Below are 18461 nucleotides of genomic sequence, written 5' to 3' on the forward strand. Positions count from 1 at the left end.
CGTGTTGGCATTATATGAAATCTGGTTGAAAACAAGGATCTTTTGAAAAACGTTATTTAGTATTTTTTTTTAAATTGGCTTGTGTTTTACACCTGCAGTTAAAAAAAAGCCTTAGTCTTCTGCTTGTCTCCTTCCTCCCTCATCTAGCTCTGCTATGTTAAAACAAAGCTTTAAGCAGATCAGCTGTATATAAAATTGTAAATTGCTATGGGAATTTTTGAAACGTAGCCCAAATTAATTGCATGAGTCAAGTTTACTTGTGTATGGAGGAGGGGAAGGAACAAGCCAACGTATCGGTCAGTCTGGAAACAAATCCAGTTTTTTTAGGCCCCAAACCTGAATCAGGAGCTTTTACATTCAAAGCAGCCTCATTTTGATTGGCTACAAAGGGAGGGTCTTAATCAGATCCTAGTGACATGGATATAGAGGGTATAAACAATCATTGTGTTTAAATTCTTAAAGTATACCGGACTGAAATTTGAGAACAGCCTTGATAAATAAGTTACTGTTTAATCAGAAAGGAGAATGGCGACAGAAATTTACCAAATGATTTGGCTGCAAGGAATCACGCACAAAAATAGGCCTTGTTGAATATTTCCTCTTATCCATACCATAGATGGATAGAAGAACTTTCAATTTTAAATATGCTCCTTAGTCTAAATGGCTGAAAATTTCAAAATATTGGACCTTTGATTTTTCTTGTTATGACGTTTTGTTTATACCCGGTGAAAGCTATTATTTATTTAATTTTGAGTTTTAATTGGTGTGAACAGTGCTAGGTATGTTCTAGTGTTTACCTCTGATCTGGCCATCAGAAAGGTTTTTGTTAGTCTTGACAAAACTTTTTAAATTTATGGTTGATGGTTAATATTTACCTTATAAAACCAGAGGTAGAAGATACGGAAGATTATTGAACAAAGAATCCTAGCTTTCCTGAGTCCTGCAGTCATTTGTGATTTTAGACATGTTACAAAACAGGGCCTCAGTTTCTTCCTCTGAGTGATGAGGGAGTTGAGCTGGATAGTTGGGGAGGAAATTTCCAGCTTTGAATTTACATGGTAGCTAAGATTCATGATTACAGTTTATTTAGCACTGTAACATGGCTTGATTAGTTTTACCAACTCCTTTTACATGAAATTGATGATTTGGGTCAAAGTACATGGCGTATGTGAAATTGGTTGAAATTTGGAATATTTATGACACTGCTGTCTGAATTAGTTTTCCTGTTGGCTTCTTTATTAGTTTCTGTTGTGTAACACTAAGATTCATTTTCTGGAAACTTCACTTTTATAAACATAAACCATTATTTCCGGAAGAACAGATTTTGTTGTTTGTCATCCTTTTTCTTTCTGTCCGTCTCTTCTATCTCCCCTTTGTCTCTCCCTTCCCCCTTGTCACAAATACAGTCTCTTTTTTCCCCTTCTACTGCCTCTTCCTCTTGTCTTGTTATTTTAATGTATTGGGTGGTTTTTTTCCTGTTGTTTTTCTGTGTGCCTTCTCAGTGGACCACACCAAAAGTACTGAGCAACTCTGTCCCAGTAATAAGGGAAGGGAGCAAAGGGGAAGTGTCATAGGTAGTGGGTAATAAAACTTTGAAGTAACAAAGTAAGAAGAGTGAATTTTATTTAACCTGTCATTGCACTGCATTGTTTTATCCTAGCATTTTGAGACAATTTTAACAGTAAAACTACTGTTCACAAAGTATGTTTACATATTACAGAATTTCAAAGTATGGATGGTAATTATTTTCCAGAATGAAGCCTTTTCTTACCGTCGAAATAGAAGTATCTTGGTTTCTTTTGCTCTGACCATATTCTGATTTTAAGAGGTTATTCTAGTAAATTGGAATTACTGTTTTTGGAAGCAGTATGATTCCTTAAGTGATTTAAAGGGATTAATGTTAAACAATGCCAGGCAAACAAAGTTGTTTGGAATGCAGAGGAATAGCAGGGTGTGTATATTATATGTTAAAAGTTTTAAAAAGACCTTTTGCTCAGGAGTCGCACACTAGCTATTGAAACACTCCGGGCATGTTTCTTTCCTTTTATTTTTAAAATTTTTGTCAGCTTTGAATATGTACAAATGTGACAAGTTTAGACTTAGTTATAATGATAACTTATTTCAACTTAAAGCATTTTAATGAATATGACAGTGGATTCGATTAGTCTAAATTTTTCAGTTACAGATTGCATTTTTATATTTGTGAAGTTATCCCTACTTGGATATTTTACACAGCATTTTGATACAAGTGAATTTGGACAAGATGGTGGAATTCTCATTTTATATGAGAGAAAGAAAGTGGGAGCACTTGGAGGTTAGATTTTCCCAGTCACAAATAATCCAGGATTGAAAACTAATTTTCACTGATTCTAAATTTAGTGTTCTTTCCACTATACTGTATTGCCTATTTCAATTTGTATGAGACTTAATTATCTCAAATATGTAAAATCAGTGATCACATTTAGAACTTTTTGAAGAATCATTGACATTAAACTTACTTCTGGGGAAAAATGTTGCCTGGAGCACACTAATGCCATGGAAAAGTCCAGACACCTTGATTGTACTGATTTAGGGCAGCTTAGAAAAAAATGCAAGATAAGTGAATGTTGGAAATGATAGGAAGCAATGAAATAGCAAATTGCACTTTTTAATTGAACATTATTCACTAACCAAATAGGTTGACGTTTGGTGTGCTTAACTCCCCTCCCCTTCAATATTATTGTCATTAGACTTTTAGCACTTCCTAAATTTAATTGCTTATCTGATTTATTGCACTTAAGGTTGAACAGATATCTCAACAAATATTTGCTTGTGTGCCTTCCAGTACAGATGTCTTATAACAATTATGGGGGTGATATAAAAATGCTCATCAAAATCAAGAAATTTAAAAACCAAACTGAGCTTTTTCCAGGGATCCCTTTGCAACATTTTAGGAAATTTAGCTTTAAAAATGCCAGTTGACAACTGCGAGACTCAAACGAGTCTAATAATCATACTTACAGAAAAATAGACAATAGTAGTGATACATTTATTGAGCAATTGCTGAGGGCAGATGTTCTGCTAGACAATTTATGTTTACTTATTCATTCTTTCATTTATTCAACATGCTTTTAGTGAAAGTTTATTTACTTTGTGCCAGGTTCTGGGCACTCCAAGGTGCATGATACTGTCTTTGAATTCAGAGCGCAAAGGACATAAAACGGTGAGTGGAGTAAGGAAGTGTTTCAGGAGTAACACGGAGGACAGGAGGAGCATCGGCCCCAGATGGACCCTGGAAGGGATGAAGTTGGTGGGTCAGGGACAGCTTTTGGAGGGGATGAGGCCAGTGGTCAGGCTACAGGGGAGGAGGAGGGGCTGGACCTCGCACTAGAAAAAGCATAGAGAATTGTTGTATATGTTTGTGTACAAGAATTGTTGTAAGTGTTGTATGTGTGTAAGCAGTTTTGGGTTGTTGGGATTTACCTGTAATAAGGAGAAGCTGGAGAAAAATTGTTGAGAGGCCTTATAGAATATTTTATTGAGCTTAGATCTTTTATATTTTAATTCTTTTCTTTTCTTTTTGGAGCTTAGCTCTTATCCTATAGGAGATGAGGAATCATCGAAGGATTTTAAATAGGAAGTGATTGGCTCATATTTTCATTTTTGTCGAGATTGTACTACTAATTAGGAGATAGAATCAAGGGGTACAAAACTGAAAAAAGCAAACTCATTTAGAAGGCTGTTGCAGCAGACCATATAGAAATAAGGACCTGAACTTGGTCAGTGGTAGAGGTGGAGAGGAGCTGGTATTTTTTTGTGATGTTTTAAAGTAACATTGACGAGATGTGATGGAATGATGGAGAGAGAAATCAAGACTGATGTTTGGGTTTCTAGCTCTGTTAGGTTCTTGCAGTGAACCAGGAATCAAATAATGATTGCAAAGAAATACTACAATATATTTGGAGATAAGTAAAAATCGGAATCTTACCCATGTGATCTGACTTTGTGAAAACCAGAAGAAGCCAAAGAAGCAAGCCGTACAGAAAGAACAGAAACAGGTGTTCTGGAGTTAAGGTGTCTCCAAGTTATCACAACAACTGGCGTTCATGACTTTTCACTTTATTTTGCTGCTAAAGTGCCTCAGCTACAGTCATTAGTTTCTGGTTTTCTTTTTTCTTTCCCCCACCAACTGGCTTTTTCTTTCCTTCCTATTTCAAATTCCTGAGAGACTTACCAAATTGGCCTAGCTAACTGTCATCATTCTTAGTTGGGTGGAGTTTTTCATTATACGCTGTGGTGTGAATTGGTGGCCTTCACTCAAGTGCAAACCTTTGCTGAATCAGCTATAGAGGTGTGAGGGTAGTTATGAAATACAGAACATCCTCCTGGCACAAAGATAGTCTGGGCTCCACTTCTATCAGTAGGGACTGTATGGGAGGCAGTTGCTCCTGGGAAGGTTGGCATGAACCGTAATCGACCTGACTTGGGAGAGATCTAGGTCATGACTGATTTGGGAGTCACCTCTAGGTGGTAGTTGAAACTCAGAGAGTGTGTGAGAGTAAGTGAAGTGAGAAGAGCAGGGGGCCAAAGATGGAACCCTGCACAACAGATGGAGCCCAAGAATGAATAGTTAAGAGGTACGTGGAGAGAGGAGAGTGTAGTGTCACAGAAAGCTGAGCAGAGGAGTATCAGAAAGGAGGAAGTGATCTTTAGTGTCAAATGCAGCAGATAGGTTTAGTGAGATAGGCACAGAAAGTTTTCCACTGGATTTGGAAAGGAGATCATTGTGACCTTAGGTAGAGGGTTTGAATTGAGTAATGGGGGCAAAAATCAGAATAAACAGAAGGGACCAAGCAGAGACAATAGTGAATATAGATTACTCTTGAGAAGTATAGATGAGGAGAGAGTAGGCAATACCTGGAGAAGGATGGAGGTTAAGGCAGGATTTTTTTTAATGGCTGGCTGATAGTGGAGTTACATTGTACCTGGTGATTAGCTTCTCATGTCAGCATGTAAGATGAAAAGCCACATAATCAAAATTCTCTCTAAAAACACCTTTGGAAAGTACTCTTAGAGACTATTGTATCATTTCTAAGTCTCATTTTAGTTTGGTTGTGTGGGTAAAACTGAAGTGACATAAGTTAGATAAGAGTATGTTAGTGCAAGGCATGGAGTCCTAATGTCTACAAAACTTAACGTTTTTAACAAATCTGTAGTAAACCATACCTGTTTTTATTACCTTAAAGCTTTTTGAAAATTTTCATTATGCTCACCACCAACCCCAGTGCATTACTGACAGTGATTTATAGCACAGGAGCATATATTTTATGAAAAGTGTAAACATTTTTGGGATACTGTGCCCTTATAGATTTAGGAGAAGGAGAATAAAGAGGGAAAGGATGAAAATATAAGCTTGGGAGGCTGACAGGGCTTGGAGAGAGGAAAAGGGTTCAGGAGCATAAGATGGTTAGTGTTGAAGAGAGAGTACAATGTTCCTTGGATAGTAGTGGAAGAGGTGAAGACTGGTGGACACAGACCAGTTTGTGTAGGAAAGTGGAGAATAGAATGTGACCATATATGAGGTCGGACAATTAAGTTCGCAACTTGTTGCAATGATGTTGGTAACCTTTTTTGCTATCAGAGGGATTATTCATTATGAATTTGTACCAACTGGACGAACAGTTAACCAAGTTTACTCTTTGGAAGTGCTGAAAAGGCTGCGTGAAAAGTTAGATGATCTAGGGGGTGGCCGGTTCCTCAGTTGGTTAAAGCGTGGTGCTGATAACACCACGGTTGCTGGCTCGATCCCGGTTGCTGGTTCGATCCCGGCATGGGCCACTGTGAGCTGTGCCCTCCTTTAAAAAAAAAAAAAAGAAAAGAAAAACTTAGATGACCTGAACTTCGCCAAAAATTCATGGCTCTTGCATCACGACAATGCACCAGCTCACCGGGCACTGTCTGTGAGGGGTTTTTTAGCCAGTAAACAAATAACTATATTGGAACACCCTCCCTGCTCACCTGATCTGGCCCCCAGTGACCTCTTTCTTTACCCTCAAGATAAAGGAAATATTAAAAGGAAGACATTTTGATGACATTCAGGACATCAAGGTTAATAATGATGACAGCTCTGATGGCCATTCCAGAAAAAGAGTTCCACAATTGCTTTGAAGGGTGGACTAGGCACTGGCGTCGGTGCATAGCTTCCCAAGGGGAGTACTTCGAAGGTGACCGTAGTGATAATTCAGCCGTGAGGTATGTAGCACTTTTTCTAGGATGAGTTCACGAACTTAATTGTCTGACCTTGTATAATGATGCACCCCATTTAAGTCTCGTGTTATGATGAAGTGGGCAGGGTAGTTTGCTTACTGAGTTCAAATAGAGGACTTAAAACTTAAAGTGAATGAGGAAAATGTGGACTAGCCACTGTGGGGAATGGGCAATAAACAAAGGTTTCTGCGTCTATTGTTGGTAGCAGTGGGGGAGCCCCGCTGACATCTTGAGTACGTAGCCGCGGCTATTGGCAAGATCCTTAGACTTGATTCATCATCGGCCAACTGCCCAGTGCAGGAGAAGGGAAGGTATTGATCTAAGGCTTTTGTCTCGCTGGTTGGGCATGATGGAAGGACAGGCATGTGAGGGAAGTCAAGGCTATTTGGGAGCTTTTAAGTGATTAGCATGTAGCCCATCCTGGAAGAGGAAAAAGGAAGGAAAAAACAAACCCAGAAAGTGTCCAGGGAATTGGAATTCCCTTTGTTGGAGAGGCAGTTGTAGAAGTGAAGTCTTTAGAAGGAGAGAGGAGAGGATGGTGCGTCCTAGAGGAGAGTATAAGTATTTCTGCTATAATGCCAAAAGTGTGTCGCTGGAAAAGCCTCATGTTTTCCACAGAATGGCACTCTAAAGGTAGCAGGGCTTGTGGGAAAAGTGGGCCTCGGGCAGACCACTTAAAACCTGTGGAACTTTGTCACCAGAGCCCTACAAAAATAACAGTCTTAATAACATACAAGCCTGGTTAAATTCCCACTGGCATTTGTGCCCAATGTCACAGGCTGCTGATCCTTCACGTTCTTAAGCCCTGAGGTTTGGGCTTCATTCTTAGCGACGTGAGTGCTTGCTGGGTCTGCTCAAAAATAAAAGTCGGAGTCAGGGTTTAGCCCTTTTCACTTTTTTTTAAAAGGGAGAAAATACATACCTTCAGCTATTAGAATGGCTAAAATGCAAAGAAAACCTGAAAATGCCAGTTGCTGGTGAGGCTGCAGAGCAACAGGAACTCTCAAACATTGCGGTGGGAATGCAAAATGGTCCAGCCACTTTGGAAGATGCTTTGGCAGTTTCTAACAAAGCTAAACATAGTTTTACCATATGATCCAGTGATTGAGCTCCTTAGTGTTTATCCAACTGATGTGAAAATTTATGCCCACACAAACATGTACGTGGATGTTCATAGCAAGTTTTCTCATCACCCAAAACAAGCAACCAAGATGTCTTTCAGTAAGTGAATAAACTGTGGTACATCCATGCAATAGAATATTATTCTGTGATAAAAAGAAATGAGCCATCCATCCATGCAAAGACACAATGGTACTTAAATGCATGCTGCTAAGTGAAAGAAGCCAGTCTGAAAAGATTTTATATTGTATGATTTCAATTATATGACATTTTGGAAAAAGCAAAACTATAGAGATAGTGAAAAGATGAGTGGTTATCAAGGGCTTGAGGAGAGGGAGAAAGGGTGGAATTGACAGAGCACGGGATTTTTTTAGGGCAATGAAAGTATTTTCTGTATGATACTGTAATTGTCAATAAATGACACTATCAAACCCATAGAATTTTATAGCATGAAGAGTGAACTTTAATATATGCAAATTAAAAAATCCTTTAGAAGGGAGGGGGAAATCCCAGGATAGAATGCAGAACTGACCACAAAAGCTTTTACAAATGTATAAAACAGCCTAAGAAAAGGGGAGGGGAAAGGTGCTGACCTAAGTAACTTTGGAAATCCGGAGAGTGTAAAACTAATGGTATTATATATATATATGTGTGTGTGTGTATATATATATGAACTCGTTGATAAAGTTGTATTCCATGGATATGAGTTTACAATTCTGATACTGCTATACACTTATACTGGAACTGAACAATTAAAGAAATGGATGGCAGATGGTAGGAGCTAGGTTTCTTACCGCTGGAGTAGAATTTTACAGATAAGGAAAGGGAGGTGGTTAGAGTGATCCATGTGATGATAGATTAGAGTTGGGGACATCAGTATGAACTTATGTTTAGTTTAATATCAGCACAGATGATTACCTATGGAAATACAGGTATGTGTATATACAGGGGTTTAGTATACACACATGTATTTCCTTGCTCTTGTCAATGAGAGGACCTAAAAGTAATGACACCCCAGTAACAATGAGCATACCTAGTACCTTGAGCTTGTATTCTAATGCCATTTGCCAGTAAAAAGAGCTAGGGCTCCTTGGAGAAATGGCTGATTCTAGGATTGGGGCAGGAAACATAGATGATGAGCCTCTAGCATCTTGTACAGCCATAAAGTAACAAATGAAAACGACAGGTATTGGAATTATGTCAGAGTGCCAGAGGAGCCAACTGCAAAAGCTCCCAATAGTTAAAGGGGGAACAGTTTGAGCAACAAAGTAATATTCAATTATAACCCAAAGTTTAAAATAAATATGTGTTTACAGAATTGTACACCTGAAATCTACGTAATTTTACTAACAATTGTCACCCCAATAAATTTTTAAAAATAAATACATAAATATGCGTGAGTCCATACTGATATAAACAAAGAGGAAATGTGTTAGCACTTTTTGATCTGTACTGCAGGTCAAAGTGCATTTCCCAAGATGGCTTAATATAGTGGAAAGTGTAGCAGTTCTTGAAGCCACTAAAACATTGGGCATTACAGGAATGCACTTCTGTAGGATTCCCAGCCTTGTTGACTTAGGACCTTTTGTATATTGCTAAATTTTTCTAATTCATTAATGTACCGTTTCCCCGAAAATAAGACCTAGCTGGACCATAAGCTCTAATGCGTCTTTTGGAGCAAAAATTAATATAAGAACCAGTATTAGATTATGCCTGGTCTTATGTAAGACCCGGTCTTATAGTAAAATAAGACCGGGTCTTATATTAATTTTTGCTTCAAAAGACGCATTAGAGCTTATGGTCAAGCTAGGTCTTATTTTCGGGGAAACATGGCACTGGGAAAAGTTGCGTTATGAGCTCAATGACTTATTATGCTGACATCATTCCTGTATTTATCAAGTGCGTATGAAGTAATTTGTATTCAAGAAGTGTGTTTTGTAGCAGAACAGACTTTATGAGAATTTAATATTTTTGAGGTGGAATAGTTTCAGGTGATGTCAGAATCCAGACTGTGGCTCCAGGAGGGAATGATGGAAGTTAGGGTGGATGTCAGTAGGAATTAAATGTAAAAATGTCCAGGAGTCAAAATGCAAAAACAGTAAAATTAATCACAAGTTAAGTGTGAAGTGTGTTAATGTTATATGGGAGAGATACATGTTGCTGTGAGGGCATATAATAAAAAAGAGGTTAGACCAAGGCAGAGAGGGTAGAGAGAATAATTGAGGAAGTAAAGCTTGAGCTAAGATCTGAAGGATGAGTGGACCTAACCAGGCGGGGAAGGAAGGGTAGAGCTTTCCAGTCAGAGAATCACTTGGGCAAGACTGGCCTGGCAAGCATGGCTGGAGCAGAGGGAGGAGGTGGAAAAATTCAGGGGGAGGGCGAGATCAAACAAGGTTTTCAGGAAGTTTATCTTTTTCATAGGCTAAATGGAAGGCTTTTAAGAAGGAATTTTAGTTGTGCTGAGGGATGGTGGTACAAGGAAGGCTGATTTATCTTCCCAGAGAGGCACTTGGAGCTTGGAGGGGGATGGGGATGGGCCTTATTCACACCCTTTCCATTTCAATGAAATACATCTACAGGTTGTTGGAATAGAAAGAGCTAGCCTTAGAATAGAAAGAGCTAGCCTTAGAGTTTTGAAGCAATAAATGTATTTTCTTCCTGAACCATGTAGAAAACACTTAACATTGAAGACTGTTTTTAAAAGTTTATACTTTGGTAGTGTGAGGTTGTTTTTTGGTCACCACAGAATTTAAGGTAATAAACTTCCTGCTGATTAGCGTTATTAGGAATAGGCCCTTTACTCTGATAATACTAGTCTCTTCCAAGAAATAGAACCGTATGAATCCTGTTAACCTTACATCTAAACTTTTTCCTAGGTCTTTAAATATAAATTTAATTTAGAAATGAACCAGATCCTTTGAACATTTACAGAATTTTTCTACATTGTTTTAGTAGAGCATGATGAATATAATGGAACTTGAAGAATTAGGATTGTGTCGTTTTTACAGTTATTTTTGCATAACAGAAAAATGTAGGGGATCTTAATTTATACATAGGTTTAACACATGATTCTACTAATTTTGGACAAGTTATATAACCTCTAAAATTTTTCCATTTTTAAAAATGAGGTTAAATAATACCTACTGCACAGGTGTTGAATGAGAAAAAATCTATACAAAAGCACCTATTATTTACAGATTGTTTATCCTAGATATTTCCTTTCTCTTTTCTCATAGAAGTAACAAGGGTAGGAGATAGGAACACATGTGAAGTGATCCCAGGATGCTCATTGTTACGAAATCCTTCCTGTGGGTTCAGAGCTGTGCTGGATCAGGCTTGTTGAATTTAAATCCCAGCACAAATCCTGGTTTGGAATTCTCACACAGCAGTATGACCTTGGGCGAGTTTCTTTATCTTTCCTTATTTTCTCAACTGTGAAATAAAAATAAATACCTACTTCATACGTTGTTATGAATGTTAAATAAGTTAGTAAATATAATGCTCTTAGAACATAGTGTTAAATGTATGCTATCATTTATTATTATTATGTATACCTTGAGATTACTTTATCCCTAAAAATTTCGATCACTTCCCTTCTTAAAAAAACAAAACCAAATATAAAAGCTAGTTGTCTTAGGATTCCAGGGTTAATCAGGGTTTTCTTTGGATTATTTTTAACTGTCTAACTTTTAAAAATGCATTTAGTTTATATGACCTTTTCCCAGGCAACTCAATTATCTTAACATTTTTACTGAAAAAGGTTATTTGTTAAGAGAAAGATGTTTCGCTGAAACCATAATTTATTAAATGTCCATTTTTTAAAAAGTGAATGGTGTCGTTCTGCAGATTTATGCTATTGTTTTTTCTTCTGCTTAGCTTAGTGTAAATCTATTACCTGCCTATGTTAAAGCAGTTTTAGCAGCATCTGTATATTGCTGCTTCGATTTTTATCTTCTTAGCCAAGTTTATTCCCTTCCAGTGGTCAGTTACTTCTGCTCATAACACATTTACTTAAGACATCTGTGGACACACGTTTTCATGGCTGAGTTCATTCAGTTTCTTTTGGGCCATGTGAACATGTACTAATTTGCATTGCAAGTGTAAACTTAACTGTTTAATGATAGGGTACTTTATGAAATTAGTAATTTCATAAAGTGTATGGTGAGGGAAGATATGATCTCATTAGTTTGTAATGGTTATTATATGGCTAAGGTATAATTTTTAACTTAAAAGAAGGTTTTTAGTTTTAAACAATCATGGTAAATTTGAGGAGGGGGAATTCTGCTACCCATGAAGGTATTGTTATAGTGTGACTGAAAGATTAATGACGTAAGTTTGTATTGGGTAAAGCATATCTAACTAAAACACCTGAGTAATGATTTAGAGTATTGTTTCTCATACAGCCTCTTTGGGGGTTGTGGAGACTTGTCTCACTTACTCTCTTTGAGTACTTTCTGACCAGCTACTTCAGCTTTTGCCTTTATTCTTCTGTAGTTTATGGGCGTATTTTGTCTTGCTTACTTGATTGTGTTCACATAGTAGCTTTTCAGGTAATTTGTGTCTTAGACGAGTGACAAGGGAGATGATTGTCAGTAAAGGAAACCCTCTGGGATTAAAATTGTGGAATAGCTAGTTTAAAAAGTTTAAAAGCCATCATCTAACACTTCCTAACAATGTCAGCAATGGTATGGTGTTATGTTTCTTTCTTTAAAAAGAAAGAAAATACAACTAGAGATTAGATATAGTTCTCAGGCTGTAATTGGCCAAAGAAATTTCATGGATCAGCCTTTTAATGATGATACGTCAAAGATCAAAATTCTAAATTCTTAAAGTAAAAAAGCTGTTTTGCTAATTCACTCTAATTGTGTAAAATTTAAGTTAAAAATGTACTCTATGATACAAATGCTTCTGGCTTAAAAAGCAGGCCATTTGGCAAAAGAGTGTTGTTTAGGAAAAATTTTATAAATGATATGTAAATTTCGGTTAATAAAGTTAAGGTCAGATTCTCATTATGTTCTTCAAATGCAGCCTTTTTTTTCTCTTAAAAATATAGTATACTCTAAAATACTTTTAATTTTCACAAAGGACTGCTAGGTTCAGTGTGTTCAGATTCTGAAATTTTATTAAAATTGGTAATGTGTGAAGAGTTCCATGGCTAACTTGGGCTATTTTGCGTATTGGATTAATTATGATGATAAGTGTTTCATTAGGCTTTAATTATTTGTGCTGATGGGAGCATAAATGTACATGTCATTCTAAAAGCCATATTCCTGAATTATATGTTACAGTTTTCATTTGAATATCTCATTTGATTTTTTTTTTCGTTTCTGTTTTGTATGCAGGTCATGGCAAAACCCCAAAAGATGCAGCGTCAGTTCGTGCCACACATCCAATACCAGCAGCCTGTGGGATTTATTATTTTGAAGTAAAAATTGTCAGTAAGGGAAGAGATGGGTAAGTATAAATTTTGGTGGGAAAATTGTTTGGTATTCTTGGGTGATTATTTTTGTTTTGATTCATAATGTTTATGATGTAATTGGAAAATTGGAATCTTGGAAATTTTGGTAACTGGAAAAGTGGAATCTGAATATTCCAGTATAGCAGGTTAGATCTGGTTTTGGTTAAATATTAGTTGAAGTTAACGCTTGAATTCATGAAATTAACCAAGTCTTTCTGGTACTTTTGTCCACAAAATGGAGAATTGGAATTAAACAATAGCAGTGACTCATTTTCCATGCCTTTTCTTACACCGTCTTTTTTTTTAATTTTGAGAAGCTAGTTAACCAAAGCCAAAAAATTCATGGTATTTTACAGGGGCTGGGGCTTAGAATTTCAGGTTTAGATCAGGGAAATGTATGTTTGTATGCTCTCAGTGGGAGGCAATTCCCAGGGATTAGCGTGTGGTTTAGAAGCTTACACTTAGAACTCCATGTAGATCCTGGAACCAACTTTTATATCATTGCTTTACAACTTGGAATTGGTATGGAGAGAGAGAGAGAGAGAGAACACACATCAGAATCACTGTGGAACTGTTAAAAATACAGTAGTTTGGGCCTTACCCCGAATGTTCCTGAATCAGGAATTTTAGAATTAGAGCCTGAGCAAGACATGCATTTTGAGAAAAGCAACTTGGAGAATTTTGGTGCATATCTCTGGTTAAGAACTAATTACCTAGAATCATTGGCTCTGTCCTATGGTGTTTCCTGATAACTTCATTGTGGTATCAGAGATCCTGTAAAGCATCCATGGAATCATTTGTTCACCTACCAAGATAAAGTTATTGGGCTGTATAAGTTGCCCTGTATTTGAAGTGGATCATTTAACCCATCTTACTGCTTCTGTGTTTAACTGACAAAGTAAGTGTATTCAGTAGATTATTCCTCTTTATTTGCTGAATATTCTTAATGTCAATAATATGGAAAGTAAAAAGTGAAACCTTGAAATTCAGTGATAACTTTTTAACTGCCTCAGTTTTTGCAGGGTGATCAAGCCAAAGATAAAATCAGAGAAGCCTAAAGTGGTTTAGAGATGTAGAGTAAAATAGGCACGTGATTGTAACCATTTCTAATTCTGCTGCATACTCAGTAAGCCAGTTCTTTTCATACGCAACGTTATATCATCAACCCCATAATGCTGGTGTTGTGCAGAGTGATTCCCAGGGTTCTCTTTACCTTTCACTCTACATATTCTACCTTTGCATGATCTTGACCTTATATTTTCATGGCTGCAAATACCCTGATGAATCTCAAATCTAAACTACATCTTAGGCTATTCCCTTGAGCTCTGGACCAATATATCTAATCAGATGTTTGCATTTGAATGTCCCTCAGGCATTTAAATTTAGCTTGTTTAAAATCGTTTTCTCAATATTAGCTTGGTTAGTTGTTCACGAGTGCTAGAAACTTGAGAATTTCCTGCTTTTATTTTCTGTGTCCATCTATACAATCTCTGCCTTAGTCAGGTCTTAGTAATGTATCCCCTAAATTATTGAGGTGGTTGGTTCATTGGTCTCCCAGTTGCTCCCCGTTTTCCTCTCCGGTCTATAATTATTGTCAGTGTTCTTTCTAATACAGAACTGAACTGTGACTTTCCCCTTCTTTAGATCATTTAGTACACCTGTTACTTCGAGGATAAAATCTAAAACTTTGTTACCGAGCGTGGGCTCACTTCCTGACACACACAGGAGCCAATACTATGGCACTGGCTTTTGAGAAAAGAAAAAAGCTTTATTGCAGGGAGACAGGAAGCAAAGCTCAAATCTGTCTCCCTCATCCAGGGTTTGGGACAAGATTTAAGGGGAACAGGCTGGTATGTGGAAGTGCGGGCAGGGCAGGTTTCCATAGGAGGGCTTTGGAACTTGGCCACTTGTGGTAAGATAGGGTGAGGGACTTCAGCACCAGGTCTTCCTGGATCTTTCTGGACAATCGACACTTCACATCTGAAAGGATTCTGGCGTTTAGGTCCCAGTCATGTCCTGGTCCTTTGGTTCTGGGGTAGGGGAGAAACTGGTTCCAGGTATAACTGGAGGTCAAAATTCTCTGCTCTGTGCGTGCTTTGGCTGCATGACTTGTGGTTTTGCTCTGTTGTCTGAAAAAGAGGTCAGTATCTTGTTAGAAACATGGTAGGGCCAGTTTGAGCTTGTTCTATGATTACGACTTCTTAGCAGGGTCCTTCATGAAGACTAACTCCTTTTAATTTTCAGTCTTATCTCTTGGTTTCCAGGATCCCTCATTCTTTTTTTCTTTCATTTTTAAAGTTAGATTTATTTTACATATAGTAAAATTGACCAATTTTAGCCTGCAGGTTTGTGAGTTTTGACAGATGTGCATGGTCATGTAACTACCACTACAATCAATACATAGTACAATTCCATCACTTCACTCCACCCCAAATTCCTCCATACCCGTTTGTAGGCAAATCTTCCCTATTTCCAGCCCCTGGCAACCACTGGTTGGTTTTTAGTCTCTAGTTTTGCCATTTCAGGAATGCTTTTTAAATGGAATCATATAGTATGTAGCCTTTTAAGTCAGGCGTTTTTCACTTAGCACATCGCATTTGAAATTCATCCCTGTTGTTGCATGTATTGCCAGATCAGTCTTTTTACTGATGATTGGATGAACCAACTGCAGTTTGCTTATCCGCTCTTCATCTGAAGTGCATCTGGGTTGTTTCCAGTTTTTGGTAATTAGGAATATAGTCACTATAAACATTTATGAACAGGTTTTTGTGTAAGTGAGTTTTTATTTCACTTGGGTAAATATCTAGGAGTGGAATTGCTGGATGGGATGTTAGGTGCATTTTTAACTTTATAAGAAACTGCCAGATTGTTTTGCAAAGTGGCTGTACTAGTTTGAATTCCCACCAGCAGTGTATGAGAGTTATCTGCCTCCCCAGTAGCACTTGGTATTTTCATGTTTTTTATTTCAAATTTTTAGCCATTATAATAGGTATCTAGTGGTTTCTTGTGGTTTTCACTTACATTTCCCTAATGACTAATGATGTTCAAGAATCCTTAGTTCTTACTTGCCCCCCGTTTTTTTTTTAGAAAAACAAACTCAATAATTCCTTTATTTTGGTTTTAAATTTATCACTTGTTGACAACTGTGGAAATGGTTAAGAAATGACTTTAACAGGTAAAAATACTGAATTGACAGCTAAATTGAACAGAATGTTTCACAGGATACTTCGCATTTTGTTACTTCAATTAAATTCCAGCTCTTTATACCTCATCTCTTTCCTGAGCTGTGGAAGCTCTAACTGGGGCATTTGGTTAATTTCCATTTCCACTTTTCTGAAAGCTTAGGCTTGGAGAAATACGCCCCAGAAAATAGAAAGTAGGATGCTAAACAGAGTTCAATCAACATAAAGTGATCCCCACAAGAGAAGGATGGAACAAACGTTTTAGGTTAGAAAATATTCCCATGGACCTGTTTCTAATCAGAATCAGCACCTGCGAAAAATGCACGGGGTAGATGACAGTACGTGGTGCCATAAGATACTGTTTGTAGTTCTCTAACTGGGCGTGCCAGCTCATAGTTCTAGTGTTACATGCAGGCTCTTTTCCTCCTTATAGCTTACCTTCTCTTGGTCGCTTTCTCTATCAGAGTAGCTTAACTAGTTACTCTTCAAGCTCTAGTGCAAAGGTACCGTTTTTGTGGCATTTTCTCCTCCCCAAAATAGGATCGTGCCTTTTCTATGCTTCCTTTACATTTGGGCAGACTAATTATAATATCGATACTGTTTTTGATTGCTTACTGGTGGTGTATAACTGTACAGATTCAAGAGTAGGGGACTACTTTATATTTCTGTAACTCCAGTACTTAATTTTTAGCTAGTATTCATGTGAATGAATAAGTGAATGGATGAGAATTAGTACCTACCTCCTGTATATTCTTGGAGAAATCTTTTGTATGTCTTTGGTTAAATATTATTTATCTTTCTGGTAACTTTTTGAACAAAGTTCTAGGTCCAACCCCATGCTTTTGGAAGGGAAGAACAATTCATTTATGGGAAGAAAAGCAAGTCATGTTGCTATTAATAATTTTTGGCCAGGTAATAATATCTTTCTGGAGACGTATTGAACTGTATCAAGAGATATTTTGCAAAGAAGGGACCAGAAAGAGCAGCTGTTAGTCACCTTTCATTTGCGGTGTTACATGCCTATCTGAGAGTTTATTATACTTAATTTAAAATTGAATTTTCTTTTAAACATTCTGTTTATCCAAGATTAGGACAGATAAATATTTGGAGCCAAGATCATAGTTTTTTAAAGAGAAAGTGTCACTGCAGCAAGTTTTCTCATAAAATGGCAAGATTTAGGTATGAATTGCCTCTTAGTTTATTTGTGATATGCGTTATTTCTAAGTTGGCCTTGGAAAATTTGAATATGACTATAATGATTGTTACTTGAATTTCTTGCCTGAGAAATAAGACTTGACGGAAGTTCCTTTTATTGAGTGAAAGAAATAATGTGTTTTGTTCTCTGCCTTGGATTTTCATTTAAACTAAACATAATTTTTGATATGTTCAGCAAAGTAAGTTAATTTTTTAGGCTAAAGTAGCCTGTTTAAATTTTGTGATTAATTTAAAAGTAAAGTTCTCATGCATTTTGCATAACTTTTTTAGGAGACATATTTAAAGAGTATATACAGAAGGTGCCAAAAAAAGTATACACATTTTAAGAAAGAAAACTGTATTAAAATTGTAATGCTCAATATATTCTGATAACAAAAGATGAATACAAGTCACGTTTGACTTCTGCAATTACAAGAGGTGCTCAGAGTGGTTACCATCAGTGTCCAGAGACTTCTGATTTAGGCGAACTGCTGCTTGAGTCATATTGACCAAAGTGTCCACTTGTGTACATTTTTTTGGCACCCCCGGTATTTACATTGTGTTCTTGTTAGTGATTGTTGACTGTCAAGATGAATTTCTAAAAGGAGTCTGTCTTATGAATGTACTTCCAGTTCAGGAATTTCATTCAAGTTTTAAATTATGCATACTAATAGAGGCAGTTAATTCTAAATGTAAGAGAAAATAAACTTTTCATTTGAAAATTTTTAGAATTATAATTTATTATGAGTGCAGTATTTTTAGCTCTTCAAACAAAATACTGATGCTACTCTGCCAGTAATTCAGGAAAAACCAGCAAGTAATCCAGTCTCTCTGTTCTATTTCTAAATTCTTCTGCTGATAGAAATAACATTCTATGCTTGCTAACTTTCTGGCTTATTTCTTAGGGGAGTGGAAAAAAATAAGTGACTTCTTCCCATCTAGCTTTACAAGGCTTTAAAAGGTCTTTCCTTCTGGTTTCAATTGGCGATAAGCAGCAAATGGAAACACAGATGGAAAAACATGAACAAAGGCATCAAGGAAGCAATATATTTATTAACTTAACAAATATAACTGAACACGTAACTGTCACAGTTGAGTAAGTATATATAAGGAATTATTCATCTCTGTCTTATCCATAGTTCCTCGTAGAGGACCTGGCACTTAGTAGAAACTCAGTAAATGCATTGAGTGAACTGAATGTGGGCCCTTGCCCTCAAGGTATATCTAGTCCAGTATTTGGAGGGCACAGTAGGGCAGGGTAG

At 37.0% G+C, this 18461-nt stretch overlaps 1 protein-coding gene across 1 annotated transcript in view; it reads left to right on the forward strand.

Annotated features, from left to right (window-relative positions):
- Window positions 1-18461, forward strand: part of RANBP9 (RAN binding protein 9) — an 80840-nt gene that overhangs the window by 1396 nt on the left and 60983 nt on the right. Inside the window, exon 2 of the mRNA XM_074335205.1 lies at window positions 12708-12819. Coding sequence (XP_074191306.1) covers window positions 12708-12819 — 112 coding nt within the window. The remainder of the gene's footprint in view (window positions 1-12707; window positions 12820-18461) is intronic.

Source organism: Rhinolophus sinicus, linkage group LG06 (genome assembly GCF_036562045.2).
Source record: "Rhinolophus sinicus isolate RSC01 linkage group LG06, ASM3656204v1, whole genome shotgun sequence".
Taxonomy (NCBI): domain Eukaryota; kingdom Metazoa; phylum Chordata; class Mammalia; order Chiroptera; family Rhinolophidae; genus Rhinolophus; species Rhinolophus sinicus.